We start from the raw sequence: 18165 nt of genomic DNA on the forward strand, positions 1-18165 counted from the left end.
TTATCCCCCAATAAATGGCAAAGACAAATGGAGGTGAAGTAGCCATAGCTTTAATAAAATTAACAACTCATCACCACCAACATAACCAAGAACATATATTTAATGACATGCCGGCCAATGGCTCAGCTTTGTGGGCAAGAGCACAGACCTACATCATCAGACTCATCACTGACTTTCTCAGAGGAGATCAGATGATTTCCCTAACCAGTTTATGATTCTCTTTGCCTGTAAAAGTGTACACTGGGGTAGCTCTTTGTGACAGTACCAAAAAATCCTTGACTTGGTATGTATAAACTATAGATGATATGACGTATAGATTGTAACGGTTGAAAAATTTTAAGGATTAGTATAAACGTGACACTTTTTACTATATTAATGTCTTAATTTCCATGTAGCACTTTGAACCCAAAAAATAACATAAAATAGCTCATGGTGTAATATGTTAAGGAGTTTATGCATATACAACCATAAAGAATCCCCCCCCCCTTTTATGTATGCACTCAAAAAAATGAAGCCTATCACATCAAAGCTTTCGATAATCTGAAGTATGTTAGGACATTCCACCTTTTTTTACGTGTCTGGAACTTTAAGGAGCAACTTCGCAGTGGTTTATATACGGTATATATATAGAAGCGATGTCAGATATAGTGGAACCAAAAACGAGAAGAGGATAGCCAATGTTACTGTAACATAAAGTAGTATAAACTTCCATTAAAGGTTGTAAAAGTGCAAGATTGTGGCGGTAACTTCAAATTATATGGAAAATATACCTATACACACACAGCTTGTCTTCATTCATTTTTGAGTCAAACGATATTGCAGAAGTAACAAGTGTCATGGGTAAGTTGAGAAGTTACAAAGGTGTGTATCTTATGACAGACAAAATAACAGAAAATATCTCATGTAACAAGTATATCACACTTCCTCGAAAGCACACATGCAGGTCTTTTTAATTTGTTTGCTTATTACCAGATGTTCAGATTACAGACAGTTACAACTATACAAAGAGTATGAATGGAACCGACTTTGGTAAACTTTTACTCAACTGTTTTAATTGACTTTGTTCCATCACAGGATACAAATGATCCTGGAGTAAACGGAAGTCACACAGCTACAGCAACAATAAATATTGCTATCCAAGATGTGGACAATTTACCTCCTCAGTTTAGGCCCTGCACTGATATAGGAAATAAAATTTGTATTAGCGGTGGTTACAAAAGCAGTGTCAACCGTTCTGAACAGGCTGTAAGTATCAGAAACCAAGTTACATCATTGAATGCAGATTTTTACCAAGCAATATGACAGTGGTCCTGAGATATGTTATAATCAGGACAGAGGTAGAACAAATAGTGCGTCACTCAAACTGGGTTGCAGGTCTGGTTGACCGTAAAGAATTCAACACAGTACCAGAAAAGGAGCAGACTGTAGACAGGGTAATCAAGGTCATATACCTTGAGATCAGGGCAAGTGGCAGATAAACATACCTGGGAACTGCTAGAACACCCATGAGACATTGGACAGGCAAACGGTATACCCCCCAATATTTAAGGTGTCCAAAGCAGGACGACTGTGTTGAGGAGTGTGGGGCAGGGAAGGGCAGACCCAGAGCTGGAATAGGTAGAAATGGAGGAAGGATCATCCCCTGGCTTACTCAAACAGCCACCTTGCAACGCTTGGCTTCAGTCATCTCCCTTTAACTACTCCATTAAGCAATGGTGCTAGTGGAAGTCTAATCCCTCAAAGGGGCTGTCACTCTTTAGGCCTGTCTGCCTAGTCAAGAATACGTCACTGAGTTCCAACACTACTTTTTCTACTGAAACTATTTCAAATGTGACCTTCCTTATCGGAGATCATTTCTGTGTGTGTCTGCTAAACCTTATCTCCTAGTTAAATGCATATGACGTCTTGTGAGACATGAAGTTAATAAAAAACATGAGGTTAATAAAATCTCTCTGCTCTTATCTCTACTTGGTAATGTCCTTTAATCCTGAACTAAAGTATAACTTTAAAGCCGCTGTGAGAAACACATTCATTTTTTGGGTGTGGTTAGAGGATTAAGAATGATAGAGCAAGTTCAATGTAACAACGATATATATTCGTAAATATTCCGGTGGCTAAGGTTCTAGGTTGAGGAAACTGGCTGGAGTTCAAAGCACACTAGCAGCAAACAGGAACTTCAGGAAACAACAGGTACACTAAAAGTAGTTTAATAACTAAGCAAGGAAGGGATAGAGGTGTGGCAATATATATGCATCAAGGTAGGTATCTCAAACCCGGAGAAGATCCCCTTCTCAAGGGAGCTGGGGACAAAAAGGAATACACCACAGGCAGAATTCCAGGAAATGCTATGTATTGAATATTATGGCGGAACAAGCAAATACAGGTTAAACAGTATGTATGGCAGGAAGCCAAGGCCCATGAAACCTTAAGCTGTCCCATAAGGAGAGTACTTAATTAATAAGCATTAATTACTGGTGAGGACATTTGGGGCAGTAGTATTATTAATTTTAACATGATCGACTACTTTATTCCTCAGACAGGAGCGCTAATTTTTTCACCTGGCCCAATATACGCAGTGGATGGAGATGTCAGTTTTAACACAGTCATCTTATATAACATTGTTAGTGGTGAGTATATGTAGTCTCTTAAAATATGATGTTTATCATTTTAGGTAACAATTCAAGTATATTATTGGACATATATGTAGTCTCTTACCCATCATCATTCCTCCAAATATGTTTTAGAACTCAAGAAAACACTGTCCTCCTCACCTAATACCCTTATATGCTATTTTATAAAATATATATTAAACAATCCATTGAACACAGGTCATTTGGCAAACATATAAAGTAAGTTAAACTGTGTATAAGCACACATATATGTATAGACAAAATAACAAACAATAGTACTTGACTTGTCTATGAGTATCAAGCAAGAGTGCTTATGGCATACAAGAACCTTCCCCAACATATAATGGATAATCCCCAAAACAAAATGAGTATTTGTTTTAAGTGTTCAATGTATTTACTGGCAGCAGGTATTATATAGTGTATTGGTATGTACTCTTGTCTAATGGTTTCACTACGTACATTAAATAATATGCATAGATGTACTTGCTGTCTTTTTTATTTGTAGCCATGCTTTATCGCACCATCTAAAAATGGTTACATTTTGGCCGCACAGAGACTTCATAATTAGTTTTCCATTTTTCTATAAAAGATGGGTGGGATATGCTTTAGTAGACACATTCTTGGGTGAAATGCATGCCCCCCCCCCAAAGAAAGGGATAGGTGGAAAATTATAGGAACAACAATCTCCTCATAACCAAGGAGGTAAGAAGTGCTCCAATTGTCCCCAGACACCTTCTGTTGCAGATATGGAGGTCATACAATACCCTCAAGTGAGGTATGGAACCCACTCAAGCCCTTATCAGATTTTCCAAATTTCTAAAATTAATTGTTTCCTTAAAATTAAGAACACATGCATCACTTTCCTTCTCACTTCTTCTTATTTCTTAAAGGGAATGATGAAAACATATTTTCTATGGACAGTAACAGTGGAAACATAACCATGCTCAAAAAAGCTGATCAGCTAGGAACAATTTTGTTACAGATCATGGTAAGTCTCATGGTAAGGCCCAAATGAGCCAAAAGTCCCTTTGTTAAAAGCTGTTTTTACAAAATTCTGCACTTAGGGTCAAATTCAATCAAAAAGTTTAACTGTAGAGTATCCCCTAAATATTTAAATAGCCATCTGGGCCAATGGACTTACTTTAGTGTCAAAACCTGCTGCAGCTACTCACATCTTCAAGTCCTGTGTATTTTAAGCAACTCAAGTAAACATATCAGATCCCAGTAAAAAAAAAAGGGGTATTGGGAAAGTATTTGCAGGATATGCTCCAAATTAGTCAGGATCAAGGGGATAGATACTCAGTATAGTTGAATCTAGGTTATTAGACAAAATAGCAAAATTCAGAAAATATATTCAGCTGGTCCATCTCTTATGCATCTTATTGGCTTCCTTATGCACAAATGAAATGCATGCTTGATCTTATAGAAAAGGAAGCAAAACCCCTTCTGTGGGTGAAAATACATTTTAGGAGTCAAATATATACATGTTGCAGCAAGATAATATACAAATGCATGTTCATATGTTTAAACATTCACCTAAGATCCAACTGCAGATCTTTGGAACATATCACACACATTTTAAAACTTTTTTCTTCTTTTAATTCAGGATTACAGATCCTCTTGGTGAACCTTGTGTCTTGTTTGCAATTCATGTATTTACTTTTGTTCCTTTGTTAAATGCAGGCTTTCCAAGAGAATGACCCCCTTCAATATGCCATAACAACAGTCCAGATTGAGGTGAAGGAGAAAAACAGTTACCCACCTACCTTTGTGAAGAGCAGTTACTTTGGGCAGATCCAAGCTTTTTCTGAGATTGGCAACTTTGTAATAGATCTTAGTAGCCCAAACAAACCGCTCCAAGTTTTTGCTACAGACAAAGATTTCCCAAATGTAGGTATCTCATATTGTGGTATCATGGTAAGATTAACATTTGACAGTAATGCAAAATAGTTCTTTGGTAAACCTCCTTCAAACTCTTTCAAGAACTTAATCTTGATCAGGAAAAAAATATTATAATATTGTAGGACTTTAACAGTTTTGCTTCAGGTTAATTTTCAGGCAAATGGGAGATTTATTTTAAGAATTTATGACTGCAAATTATTGGAGTTTGCCAGCTAATTCATTGTTTAGGAAATATGGAGGTCTATTCACTAAAATGTGACTAACTGTTCAACTTTTTTAGTTATAGACCTAAATGTCTAACGTTGGTAGCATGTGGTTAATCAATGTCTGATGCAAACTCAGTTGCTAAAAATGTATACAAATCCTATATAAAATGCAAAACAGTGTGTACTTTTCTTTTCTCTGTAGGAACTGAACCCAAGTATCATCTATAAGATTGAAAATAACAATAACTTCACTATCTCACGTGATGGATATATCATAACCAATACAGAATTACTCTCTCCAACTTCCATAGAGTTTTTGGTATGTTTAAACATTATTTCATCCAAACTGCTCAAGTTATAAACTATGTTATAATTGAATTGAATTATATAGTCCTCAATGTAAGGGCTATAAATATATACACCAAGATTTGCTACCTTGAACACCCTCAGTAAATGGCAAGTAGACCATTGAGCCAAAAGAGAGAAACAAGATCAAATACTGATCCTGATTCATTGCAGTTAGTCTGCTTGAGGCAGTATAGTTGCCCGTCAATTATTATACACTGAACTCATCTCCCTGTGATTTAACATATGCTATCTTAATTTTGTAATTATTATTAAAGAATGACCTTCATTAAAATCATATGAGGTAGAGGTAGTGCGTGTATTCTAAATGTTTTTCTAACACAAAAAACATGGATAATATACTTTAGCCCTTGCTTGATGTGAAATATTACACTTAAATATCCTTATCCCAACAGGTTATAGCAATTGACAGTGTAACCAATGATGAAGATAAAACCACAGTCACAGTGGAAGTTACCCCAGGTAAGCCTCTCAAGTATGTTCACCAAGATTTTGACTGTACTTTTGTATAATTCGAAGACAAACTAACTAAAGAAAAAAGTTGTTAAAATCTCCATTTATTCTAAATTACATTGTGATGGAGACCCATACTCGGACTCAGTAGTTCCGCCATAGAGATCTTCCTTGCCGCTGGAAGCTCAATTGCTCAAGGGATTAACCCATCATATTCGGCCAAGCACTAGTCATGACTTAGTGTAGGGTACAAACAGAAGCGCGTTTATTGAGGACAGCACAGATATTTATGCAGAAATCATAAAAGGTCAAAGGTATAATGTCATTAAACGCAGCCCAGCGCTGCCATACAGTTCTATGGCCAGCAATACCCACCCGACAAAGAGTCGCCATTTCGGTTTGATCTCAAGGGAGCGGCACAATCCCAGGGCACCAATGGAGAGCTCAGGGCAAAAAAGGGTAGCTGCGGCTGTGTAAACCTCGGTCCTAAAGATTGGTAATAAAACCAGGATTTCCAAATGAGCTCCCTCTCTGTAACCACCATCGTGTGTTACCCACCACAAGCTTAATGTAACCTCAAAAGAGCAATGTGGTGGGACAAAGGGTGCCCGTAGCTACGCAATTTCAATGAATTTGCGGCTAGGTGCCGGTTAGATGCATTGATTGTTGCTGCCTGCATCCCCTTCTTGGTGCTCCTGCTGCCACTGGGGAGATGGGCCGTCATCATGACGATGCGGACAGAGGTCAGCGGCTCTCTGCCCTGATGCCAGCGCTTCAGCTGGGGTGGCAAGGATGGATGGTGTGAGATCATTGCAGTCAGTCTCTAGGGCACACTGTTGAGCACGGTTGAACAGTTTTTTTATATGCCTTCTCCAGTTCCCACTTCTGTGTAATTAAAACATTTAGATCACCTCTCAGTCCGAGTGTATCTAGGAGGTCCAACTCCCTGAAATCCCGGATGTCCTCAGTCCGCCACTCCGCTGTACTGCCAAAGTCCGGATCCTCCAGAAAACTGTCCCATAATAATCATGGGCTGTCAAACACATAGCCCTCTGGAGAACATTCTGTCACAGTCCCCCAATATGCTTGCTCTGCATGCCACTGCAGAGCCCGATACCGATTGTCCAGCTCTACCTCCTGTTGGACCAGCTTGTCCAGTTCGGATACCCATGTCTCCAGGGGTCGCTGTCCTAGTAGTTCCCACTGGTCTCTAATCCTTTGCCCGGAGCTTGGAAGACACTGGCCCTGGGATACAACAGCCTCCTGGAGTGACCATTGAATCTGTTGCCCCAGTTCCAGGTATTGTTCCGTAGGCAGACCAGTGGTGTAACAGGAGAGGATGATCCGCAGCAGCCCCTGATATTCTGATGCCATGTTCATGTTCCCGTCAAGGCAAATGAAGTCTGCCGGCCTGTCGATCAATCCTAGTAGAAAGGAAGCGTTACTCCACTGAGCTTCTTGTAGTGCCTTTCCATCAGATGTAAATCATCAGAGGATGAGGAAGGTATCCTGGTGGCTGTTTGAATGTCATCTAGGCAAGGACGTGAGTAGCTCTGTCGTAGAGGCCTTTCTTGCCGCTGAAAGCTCAATTGCTCAAGGGATCAACCTTTCCTATTCACCCAAGCACTAGTCGAGACAACAGCCCCGCGCAGCCATACAGTTCTATGGCCAGCAATGCCCACTCGACAAAGAGTCACTATTTCAGGGTGATCCTGAGGGAGTGGCGTCAATGCCGGGGTACCAATTGAGAGCTCAGGGTCCAACGTCAGTAGCCAGAGCGACTGTGTTGGAAACTTACCTGGGGATAGTCTGCGCGCTAGCAGTAGAGTTCCATAGCGACAGCTGGGTAAACCCTGGTCCTAACCCAGGGTTCCCAAATGTGCTCCCTCTGCGTAACCACCACCGTGTGTTGCCCACCACAAGGTTAATGGAACCTCAAAAGAGATATGTGGTAGGATAAAGCGTGTCTGTAGCAACGCAGTTCCAATTGCCGCCGGGCATCGCTGCAGTTCCTAGCCACCGTACAGTTGCATGAATTTGCGGCTAGGTGTTGGTCGGGCGCATAGAGCGTTTCTGGGGTTGGCCGGCTAGTTGGCCGGAGTCTGGTTAGGGCAGACCAGATGGGGTTTTCCTTAGACATAAGAGGGGACTGGGCAGGCAGGTAAGGAGTCTCCCCAGGAATCCTTCAGTGCCCCCTCCCAATCTTACCCCCATGTGTCATCAGCCTTATGGGGTTATCGTAACATATATACAATGAGATAAATATAGAAAGTGGTGGGAAATTAACTTGCCCCTAGTGTTGGCTATAATCATACCAAAATGGGAAATCGCCAATTACCGGTAAATATTACCCCAAACTCAGTCCCCTAAGGTATCAGGTAGACTCATCTATTATATATATATATTATATATATTTTATATATAATATATATATATATATATATATATATATATATATATATATATATTATATATTATATATATCACTCCGCCAAATTCAGCAGGCTCATCTCAATTAGACTGCTCTCTAATTGCGGAGCTTCATTCCTAAACACTAATGCAGAATATCACTTCCATAGAATGAGGAGAAACCAAAAAAGGAAATAAAAGATCAATTATTAAATAGAAACGCACCCCGACATGCGTTTTTCTGAGACCTGGCTCAGCTTCGTCAGAGATATAGTAAAACTGTACGTTTCCAATACCGGATACTTATAACCACAAAGGTCCTCTCATTGGTTCCCAGAAGAGGCTTGATCGGGAGCTTGCGGACACATGACCACTAGGATGCACCCATAGTTTGCTGCATATAATAAATCCATTGTAATGTCTACACTGGACCGTCCTATGAAATTGCCCAAATTGATAACAAGTGACATTATAGTGTGTCTACATCTGAGATCGAGTTAGTGTTGGGCATATTAAAGTTATCAATCCAAGAGATCCCATCCTCACTATCTTTCCCCCTCGACACACAGTAATACACTGGAGCTTCGCACACACAGTCCATAGGGTAAATAAAGTTCAGGGGTGAACTGTCAGACCTCATTGTTGCATTTATCTTTATCATGCCACCTATATGTTCCTAACAATTTAAATAATCCAGTGAGGAACATATGTTCTTTGTTCACTACTGGTATATTATTCCAGCCATATAACCAGCAAGGGTAAATGTTTATCAATGGAGTAAAATGTAATTCTTTGTTCAACCCTGAAGGAGTTAATGTGTTAAAATGATAAATCTTCCTGAATTTTGGTGGAAATTATGGTTTCCGATTGATAACTTTAATATGCCGAACACTTTAACTCGATCTCAGATGTAGACACACTGTTATGTCACTTGTTATCGATTTGGCCAATTTGATAGGACGGTCGAGTTATGTATTACAGACAATTCACCTCTTTACCAATAAGGCTTAGGGATTTAATGTTGCCGTGTAGACATTACAATAGATTTATAGTGGTCATGTGTCTGCAAGCTCACGGCCAAGCTTCTCCTGATAACCTATAAGAGGACCTTTACAGTTATAAATATTCAGTATTGGAAGCCGGCAGTTTTTTACCCTTAGGTCTCAGCTGAACATGCATCAGGTTGCTTTTCTACTTAATAATTGATCTTTTATTTCCTTTATTTTTTGTTTTTCCGCATTCTATGGAAGGTGTATTCCGCATTAGAATTTAGGAACGAAGCTCTGCAACTAGAGAGCAGTCTAATTGGGACGGAGTGATATATAGATGTTAGACTCCCCTACCTGATACCTTAGGGGACTGAGTTTGGGGTCATATTTAATTGGCTGAGGATAGCAATTGTTCCCACCACTAGTTTAGAATAAACAGATATTTTAACAGTTTTTTTTCTTTAGTTAGTTTGTCTTCGAATTATTAATAGGGATTTAGTTCCCACATTGTGTACCCTTATACTCAACTAGGGTTTAGTGGCTATGGTCTATGTGTTCTGTATTTTTGCATAAAAGAAATCTCCACCTCGCATAGATCTGGCAGTAAAATGTGCTTCAAATACTGAATAACCCTTGCAACTTATGTTTCATGTCCCAGTTCTCACCACGCCTGTAACAACTACTGCAAGTCTATGGACAACCACTTCAATTGGGAGCGATACCTCTATACTTACTAATCCTGGCCCAAACAATACAATAACTACCAGTTCTGGAACAGGAACCAGTACAAGTTCCAATCCGGGAACTGGTACCACTACATCTACTACTCCTGGAACTGGCACCACTACATCTACTACTCCTGGAACTGGCACCACTACATCTACTACTCCAGGAACTGGCACCACTACACCTGCTACTCCTGGAACTGGCACCACTACATCTGCTACTCCTGGAACTGGCACCACTACATCTACAACTCCTGGAACTGGCACCACTACACCTGCTACTCCTGGAACTGGCACCACTACATCTACAACTCCTGGAACTGGCACCACTACACCTGCTACTCCTGGAACTGGCACCACTACATCTACTACTCCTGGAACTGGCACCACTACACCTGCTACTCCTGGAACTGGCACCACTACAACTGCTACTCTTGGGACAGGTACCACTATGACAACCACTACTCCCAGGACAGGCACCACTATGACAACTACTCCCGGGACAGGCACCACTATGACAACCACTCCCGGGACAGGCACCACTATGACAACTACTCCCGGGACAGGCACCACTATGACAACTACACCTGGGACAGGAACAACTACAAGAACTATTCCTAAAACAGACATTACTTCAACCACCACTCCTGGCACAGGAAGCACTATGACAACCACTCCTAAGACAGGTATCACCACTAATACAACACATGCATCAGGCACAATCACCACCATAACTACCACTCCTAATACAGGCACCATTACAAATATCACTCCTGTAACAGGAACCGGTACAACTACTACTCCTGGAACAGGTACCGCTATGAAAACCACATCTGGAAGAGACTCCACTACCAGTGCAACTCATGGGACAGGCACTACTACAACTAGTACTCAGGTTTCAGACACCACCATGACTAGAACAGGAACCAGTACCAGTCCTGGGGCAGGCACTACCATCAACATCACTCCTGGAGCAGGTACCACAATTTCACCTCTTGCATAGGGACTGATATTAAAGTAGTCCATGTGCATTTCCCAGACTGGCCCAAGCTAGCCCCAGTTAGACTTTGAGGACATGGGAAATTGGAGGTGAGTAGGTTTGACTGTAGGTACCCTGGTGGGAGTGAGTAGAACTTTGCTTGTTGTTGGCATAACCAAACGCTAACTTGCAACCGAATGGTGAATCCAACCCAGTTACTTCCCTTTTAGAATGTCAAAACATACAAAAGGCAATTACATCAGCTAAAGTGGCAAACAAATCCATCCTTGCAAAGTATTGTTCACAAGTATCACTGCCAACTCTAAGCACAAGCAGTTCTTTAAGTATAGTAACACAAAAATGATAGGTAATGTAAATAATGGACCCTTTAGGAGTTGTATAGGAGAGGTAATTAGTAATGAAAAAGAGAAAGCACATGGAATAATTTATTTTCTTTTTGCCCATGTTTGTCCATTTAGGGAAAAAATACATTGGAGACACAGTCCTCCACAGACTGCATTTAAAAGCACCACATGCCTTTAAGACACTGTGTGCCAGGATATGATGTCATTTACAGGCGCTCCATATTGAGTATGATAGTTGCGTAGGGAGTGGCTAGGGGGCACTACCTTGGGTCAGGGCTAGTGCAATGCCAAATGTAAATACGTCTCTGCCTATATCCTCTGGCTCAGTACCACAGGGCTGGAGAAGTGCCAACGCGACCATGTTATTTAAAATGGTATCGCAAAAACAATCAGAAATGTATAGACTGATTAGTTTAGCACGAATAGTGAATAAATGGCTTTAACAAATTATATGAGCTCTCTTCTATGATGAGCTAATTTGAAATTTAGGTCTATGTAGAGCTGTTGATGTTAACCAAAGAGGGATATGACATAAGAGTTTGCAGGAGAGTGTTTCAACTACATGAACATTTTTCTGCCCGAAGCTCTGATTTGTCGTTGCAAATGTAATCAATTTGATGACTTTCTGAAATGTCCTATTTAAAGATGCTTAAAATAAGGCCAACCAAGCAGGCATTTTAGGATTTGTTAAATGTATCAAACATTTCATGCTGTATTTAGTAAAATGGAGCTAGAAAGCGGCATTGATTTTAAACCATGGCTGCATTTACTTTATCATACAAAAAGTGCTTGGAAATGTATTAAGACCAGAGTTTGCCCCAGATATTGCTCAACCTACATTTTTTTAATTAGAGGCTTTATTATTATTTATTTATATGCTGCTAACAATTTACTCAGCGCTTCACACAATAGAAATGTACATACATCCATGTGTACTAGATAAAGATGACATCAGTGCTAGGTAGATAATATAGGATAGAATTTTATGTGATGGGATTGGGAGTACATCAGTACACTAAAAAAGTAATCATACACGGGATACCACACCGACACCCAAACACACACACCAGGATATGCTCTGCCACACCGACACCCAGACACACACACCAAGACATGCTCTGCCACCCCGACACCCAAACATACACATACCAGGATAGGCTCTGCCACACCGACACCAAAACACACATACCAGGACGGGCTCTGCCACGCGGACACCCAAACACACACACCAAGACAGTCTTTGACACACCGACACCCAGACACACACACCAGGACATGCTCTGCCACACCGACACCCAGACACATGCCAGGACAGGCTCTGCTACACCGACACCTAAACTGACACACACCAGGACAGGCTCTGCCACACTGACACCCACATCTGGACGTGCTAAGCAACAATTTTAAAAAAAGTATTTTCCACACTGCTTTGTCGTTGACCCCCATTTTTGTGTTTTTGCCCCTTGTATATTGCCCCCAGCCAGCACTATGTGTATGCCCCATCCTGCCCCTCCCTTTAGTATTGATGCATGTATTGGCCTCAGCTGACCCCTTTGTGTATTACTGCCGCCAGCCTTTTTGCGTGACCCCTGGAATTTATTATTTTTGTTCCCGAATGATCTAAACCCATCTATGCTGCTGATTCTGCTGTTCTTTGCACACGTCTCCGTTGCACTGGTTGCTGAGCTCTCCATCTCCGCTAGGAGGCGCCTTTTCTCATTTCTGCAGTGCGGATCCACAACCAGTACTGCCACAGTGACAGCCGCTCACAGACTTCCATAGGGGCTGCTGCTTTCCTCTGTGTTGCTCACACTCGTGGTTGCTGTAGACTTTTGCCTTGCATCAAAAACAGCCTTGGCGGTTGTACGGCCGCATCAGCCACTTCAGTACGTGGCTGACCCACCGGGAAATTTCCCAGTGAGCCAGGCCCTGACTGGGCTTATTTTCAGGTAGAGGCCTGGAGCTGCAGCTCCATCAGCCCCAATGTCAATCTGGCATCCGGGGACATAATTTGTCCTCAATCCAGGGACTGTCCCCGGAAACCAGGAACATCTGGTCACCATACCTGGGAACTTCTGACAACCAGCTACCCAGAGCCATCCTTTGCGGGATGCGGCCAGGACTGCCCACTGACGTCAGGGGGTGGTCCCGCCGACGTCAGTGGGAGGTCCCCTGACGTCACTGAGCGGGATGTGTCAAGACCCCACTCCCGCGACCCAAAGACCGGAGAGTTCCCAGGTATGCTGGTCTCCCTAATGTAAATGGGTCGGATGAAAGGGACAACTGGGAGAAGGAAAAGGGAGGGAGGGCAGATTTGTGAGAAGATGGAGGAATGTCTTGTATGCTTTAGGAGGGCTTTTTGCAGAGGTGTAGTGGTTTGCTTGGGGTTTGCTAATAAAGCTTTGATATATATCGTACACTAGAGTTGTAACTAGGAATCTTGGTATCACCCCAACCTTCTAAAAGCAGAAGGAAGCGCAGAGGCATTGTTGTTGGGAGACTTGAACGTACTCCTTTGCTGCCCCTCTTGCCCTGTGAAAGTTAGATCCCTTCTATTGTAATTTAAGGTTAATCAGCGTGTGTTTTTGAGGAATTCTAAGCGGCTAAGACACAGGAGTGCTTGCATTGAGAAATGTTTCTTGAACAAAATGTCTTTAGGTTTTGAAGTTTGTCTTTGTGATACATTTGATGGCAGATGCTCACTAGCTCACATGGTTTAATAAATATGTGTTATAATTCAGAGGGATTATTCTTCGGTTTCTTATCATTTGCTTAGTATAGATAGAGTATATCTATTGGATAGATCTATTGGATATTTTGTTAGAATACAATAGAAATGTTAATCTTTATAAAAGAAACTTGAATTTTAACATTCAAGTCTGACTTTAAATCTCCAATTGTTATTTACATTTACATTTAGTTTTGGTTTACGGCACCTTTTTCTAAGGCACTTTATAAATAAAAGTACAAAGACTGTGACAGGCTTATGTCTTCAAAGAGAAAAACAGGTATAGGTATGCTAAAAAGGGCCCTGGTCACAAGTTTACTGGATACAAGATATGGGGGCAGGTCAAACACAGCGCATAGAGGAGGTGAAAGAGGTAGCTGATACCATAGTTAGAGATGAAAGGATTGTGCATTATAGGCTTATTTGAGGATCAACTTATTTGCATGATGTTTACTTCACAAAGCTATTGGTCAAGTTTCCTTGTTTACTTCACAAAGCTATTGGTCAAGTTGTCTAAATATATCTTGACCCTGCAAGCTTTTGCTAGGAGGCAGTAATATGAAATGTAATGGAAACTATATGTAAACTACAGATCAAAAGTCATCAAATAAAGGATCATGAGAATCATGCTATATTCTGGTTACCAGCCACACTACAATTATCTTTCAATTCACTGCATGCAGGTGATTGAGCCAAGATCTTTGACAGGAATAGTCTTTATCAGTTCAGAATGGACTTCACATTATAATGAACACATATTACACAGTATGTACACATTAATTCCACTTCACCCTATTTGTTGAAGAACGTAGGGATTATTCATAGAAAAACAGTTCATTAAACAAATCCTTTACTTTGGCTTTTCTTCATCTGCAGTTTTCCACGATAGCACATTTGTAGTTATACCGTATTGGCCTGAATATAGGCCGCACTTTTTTCACACTTTTTAAAGACCTAAAGTGTGGGGGGGTACGGCCTATATTCGGGGTTTTGCGCAGGGATGCGCAGTTCGTGTCCCCCGACGCCGGGCGGGTGTTTTTGTTCCGTTTTCATTTATCCCTGCTGCGGGTAAGCAGCAGGGTTAGGATCCAGATCCCCCGCAGCGCTGCAGGGGACCTGGATCCTTCTCTCCAGCAGCCGTGGACGTCTGCGCGATGACCTCCACTGCCGGAACTTCCGCCTATGGTGGAGCACCGGCTGCGGCGATGCGCGTAGACAACCTCCGCTGCCGGCACTTCAGCCGGTGCGTCTCTGTCGCTGAACTGCCGGCAGCAGAGGTTATTTGCGGGCATCACACAGAAGTCCACCGGCCGCCCCTGTTAGACACCAGGGAGTCTGGGGGGTGCATTGGTAAGTTGGGGGGGTGGTACTTCTAGGAAGCAGAGTGGAATATCAGGGGGGCAGAGTGGATCTTCTAGGGGGCATAAAGCATATCTAGGGGGCAGGTGGCCATTTCTAGTGGGCATAAAGCATATCTGGGGGGCAGGTGGCCATTTCTAGGGGGTAGGTGGGCATATCTGGGGACATAAAGCATATCAGGGGCATGGTGGCATACCTGGGGAGCAGGGTGGCATATTTGGGGGCAGAGTGGCATATCAGGGGGCAGAGGGGCATAGCTGTAAGTAACGTGCATTATGAATTAAGGAGGGACCTTAAAATGGCTATTGGGTCTCTGTCTGTATATAACATATGTTATACCAATAGATACCAAAAATGTTTAAATACATGTATTCCTGTTCATTCATTAGACAAAATACTGTTTTACCATTCCACTAATGTGTATTTTTTCTTTAAAAGTATTTTTTTCTTTAAAATAGCACCAAACTTTAAGGTTGCGGCCAATATTTGAGCCAATACGGTACTTACTGGATTTATCTATTGATACATCCATAATTCCCATGCTGCCTGGTCCTAGAATTGTAGATATGTCTGGTGCATACCCTTTACATGTTGCCCTTTCCAAAATGTGTCTATGTGATCATGTATCCATGACCGTTTACCTCCCAATCCCTCCAGTCCATTTCCCCTTGACAGTTGTAATCTATGTGCTTAAAATTATGGTTTTCTTGCTTCACTCGCTTAATTGTTTGCTTCATTCACAATTGTTTTATGTCTCCTGACTACCATTAACAGAGACTTCTTCATTCCCCAGGTGTTGGCTCCTCATCAAACAAAATCTATTCTGTCAGAGACATGGCAGCAGTCGGGGCCTCCCTGGGAGCAGTCCTTGCAGTATGCCTGGCTGGACTAGGATTCCTCATTTACAAGCAATATGGAGACAAACTAAGGACAAAGTTCAGAAAAGGCTATGGAAAAGTGAGTAGCATACTGATCTAGAATTAAACTAACCATAGTGTCATACTTAAGACCTTTCTAAATAAGCTATTCCTAATATTCATCAGAAATAGTATAGGGTCTATAAAGTCAAGCGGTCAGTTAAGTTGAGGTTTAACTTGACTGACCAGACAAGCTCAGTTTCAGACAGGCAAGGGCATGTAAGTTCAATGAGAACCTGTATGTCTCACCTGTATACAATTGCCTATAGTAAGCACTCACCCCCTTTTTGTTCCGGGTAGCATGGGGGTAATTTTTCTTTGGGGCATCCTTGCCACACCTTGACCCCCTGCCTACTTGAGTGAGAGGGTTAAAATCCTCCAAAAACGCCTTCAGATGGACACCTTCTTCATTTCTAATTCTGTTTCTTTTTCGTATAAGGATTTTGGCTCCTCTGGCGACGATGAATCAGGGAATAACTCGGGTTCAACAACAGGGACCCCTAACAACCTGAACGATGATCTGGATGGTCCTTTAGTGGATACCTTGTCTAATAGTAACCTAACGACAGCACCACTTGCAACCAGCATTGCAATATCAGGTAGTCTAGCAGATTTTGGGGAAACTGACACAACAGATAGTATCTCTGACCCAGATGACAAGAAGGAAGTGAAGTCTATCCTTACTAAAGAGTTCAAGGAAGACGCCGGTTACAAGTCTGTTTGGTTTCGAGAAGATGCAGCTCCAGAAGTTGTTGTTATTGAGGGAACTGAAGAAGGGGAGGCAGACGATGAGGAGGAGGAAGAGTATAACAATCGTGAAGATGATGATGACGATGATGATGTACCAAGACCCACTTTTAGTACACAGGAAAACAATGTCAACATCACTATACTATAATATTATCTTCCTTTTCCCATTTACCAGTTTGAGTGATTGATTGCATAATGTTATTTACTTGAAAAATCATGTTACTGATGAAACATTCAACCTTTGGGTTTTTATTAAAGAAGTATTCTAGGAACAGAGATGTAAAAGCAGTTCACAAAAACATCTTCTTCATATCATAACACTGCTAGTATCCATGTAATTTACATTGACCTCAAAGAGATTAATTGCAGAAAAATCAAATCAATTATTGTTTTTGTATGTTATGTTTTATGAGATTGTGTACATAATTGTTATATGATTTTTGAGCGTGGTCTTAGTGTGAATGGCATATGCAGGTGGTGATGATAGAGACTTTTTTTTACTCAAATACCTATATGAAACTCAAAATAATAAAAAGTGTCAGTATCATATCTGATCAAAACTTGATCAGCTATTTATTATACAATAATTCTATATATTTATAGTTAAGTAAAACCAAATGCCATTTACAAAAACAACATTGTCAGTTACAAAAATAACACTCAATACGACTGCTTTAAATGATCTTAGATTAAGCTTCTTGTTTATTAACGGCAATAATTAAAAGCTAGTGGTTGCATCAATGTAGTGTAGAACACTACTAGCCAATAAAAAGAAATGTACATTGAATTCTATGGAAATACTTGGAGAAGAAAGCTTCAGTAGTTGCTAGGGTTTTATAGAATCTGAAAATTGGTTACTTGGAATTAAAATGTGTGGGGTCAACAGGGTGTCAAATGGAGACAGACTTTAACATCACAGAATTATGTGATTTCCCATTGTTGGCAACTCTTACCCCTGCAAGATAGTTGCACATTGGCTCCACTAGGGGGCTCCAAAAGATTATAACAAAGCAATCACACGGTATTGATACCTAACATATCGTATAGGTTGACTGTACATATTTATGCATTATTGTAAGTAAAAGCATTTTATACTGCTACTCTGTGCATTTGCTTTTAAATGTGGTATACATCAGTTTAATCTAGGAATAAAAGAGCAGAACTGCAATCCATGTGAAGTTAAACATTCACAGTATATATTTTAAAGGCAGGCAGTCCTCATTTCTATGTTCATTTGAGTTGCTCAAAGGACACTTACTTCCAAGATCTTAATGCTTTAACTTGTTAAAAGGGAATTCTCATCAGGGCAGGACTGCTCAACCTGGGAAGCAAATTGAAGCTACTGACCCAATAAATCCTAACCCTCATACCCTGTTGCCTTTGTTGC

At 41.1% G+C, this 18165-nt stretch overlaps 1 protein-coding gene across 3 annotated transcripts in view; it reads left to right on the forward strand.

The window, feature by feature from the left end:
* The window catches only part of CDHR5 (cadherin related family member 5), a 29462-nt gene extending 12137 nt beyond the window's left edge, over positions 1-17325 (forward strand). The window contains exons 7-15 of one of the 3 annotated variants that reach the window (XM_053448710.1): positions 1075-1245; positions 2537-2627; positions 3521-3618; positions 4314-4520; positions 4941-5057; positions 5500-5566; positions 9614-10657; positions 15905-16068; positions 16468-17325. In XM_053448710.1, coding sequence (XP_053304685.1) covers positions 1075-1245; positions 2537-2627; positions 3521-3618; positions 4314-4520; positions 4941-5057; positions 5500-5566; positions 9614-10657; positions 15905-16068; positions 16468-16926 — 2418 coding nt within the window. In that variant the 3' untranslated portion in view covers positions 16927-17325. The remainder of the gene's footprint in view (positions 1-1074; positions 1246-2536; positions 2628-3520; positions 3619-4313; positions 4521-4940; positions 5058-5499; positions 5567-9613; positions 10658-15904; positions 16069-16467) is intronic. The other 2 variants (XM_053448711.1, XM_053448712.1) reach the window with 2 other exon arrangements.
* The last annotated feature ends 840 nt before the right edge of the window (positions 17326-18165 follow it).

Source organism: Spea bombifrons, chromosome 10 (assembly GCF_027358695.1).
Source record: "Spea bombifrons isolate aSpeBom1 chromosome 10, aSpeBom1.2.pri, whole genome shotgun sequence".
NCBI lineage: Eukaryota > Metazoa > Chordata > Amphibia > Anura > Pelobatidae > Spea > Spea bombifrons.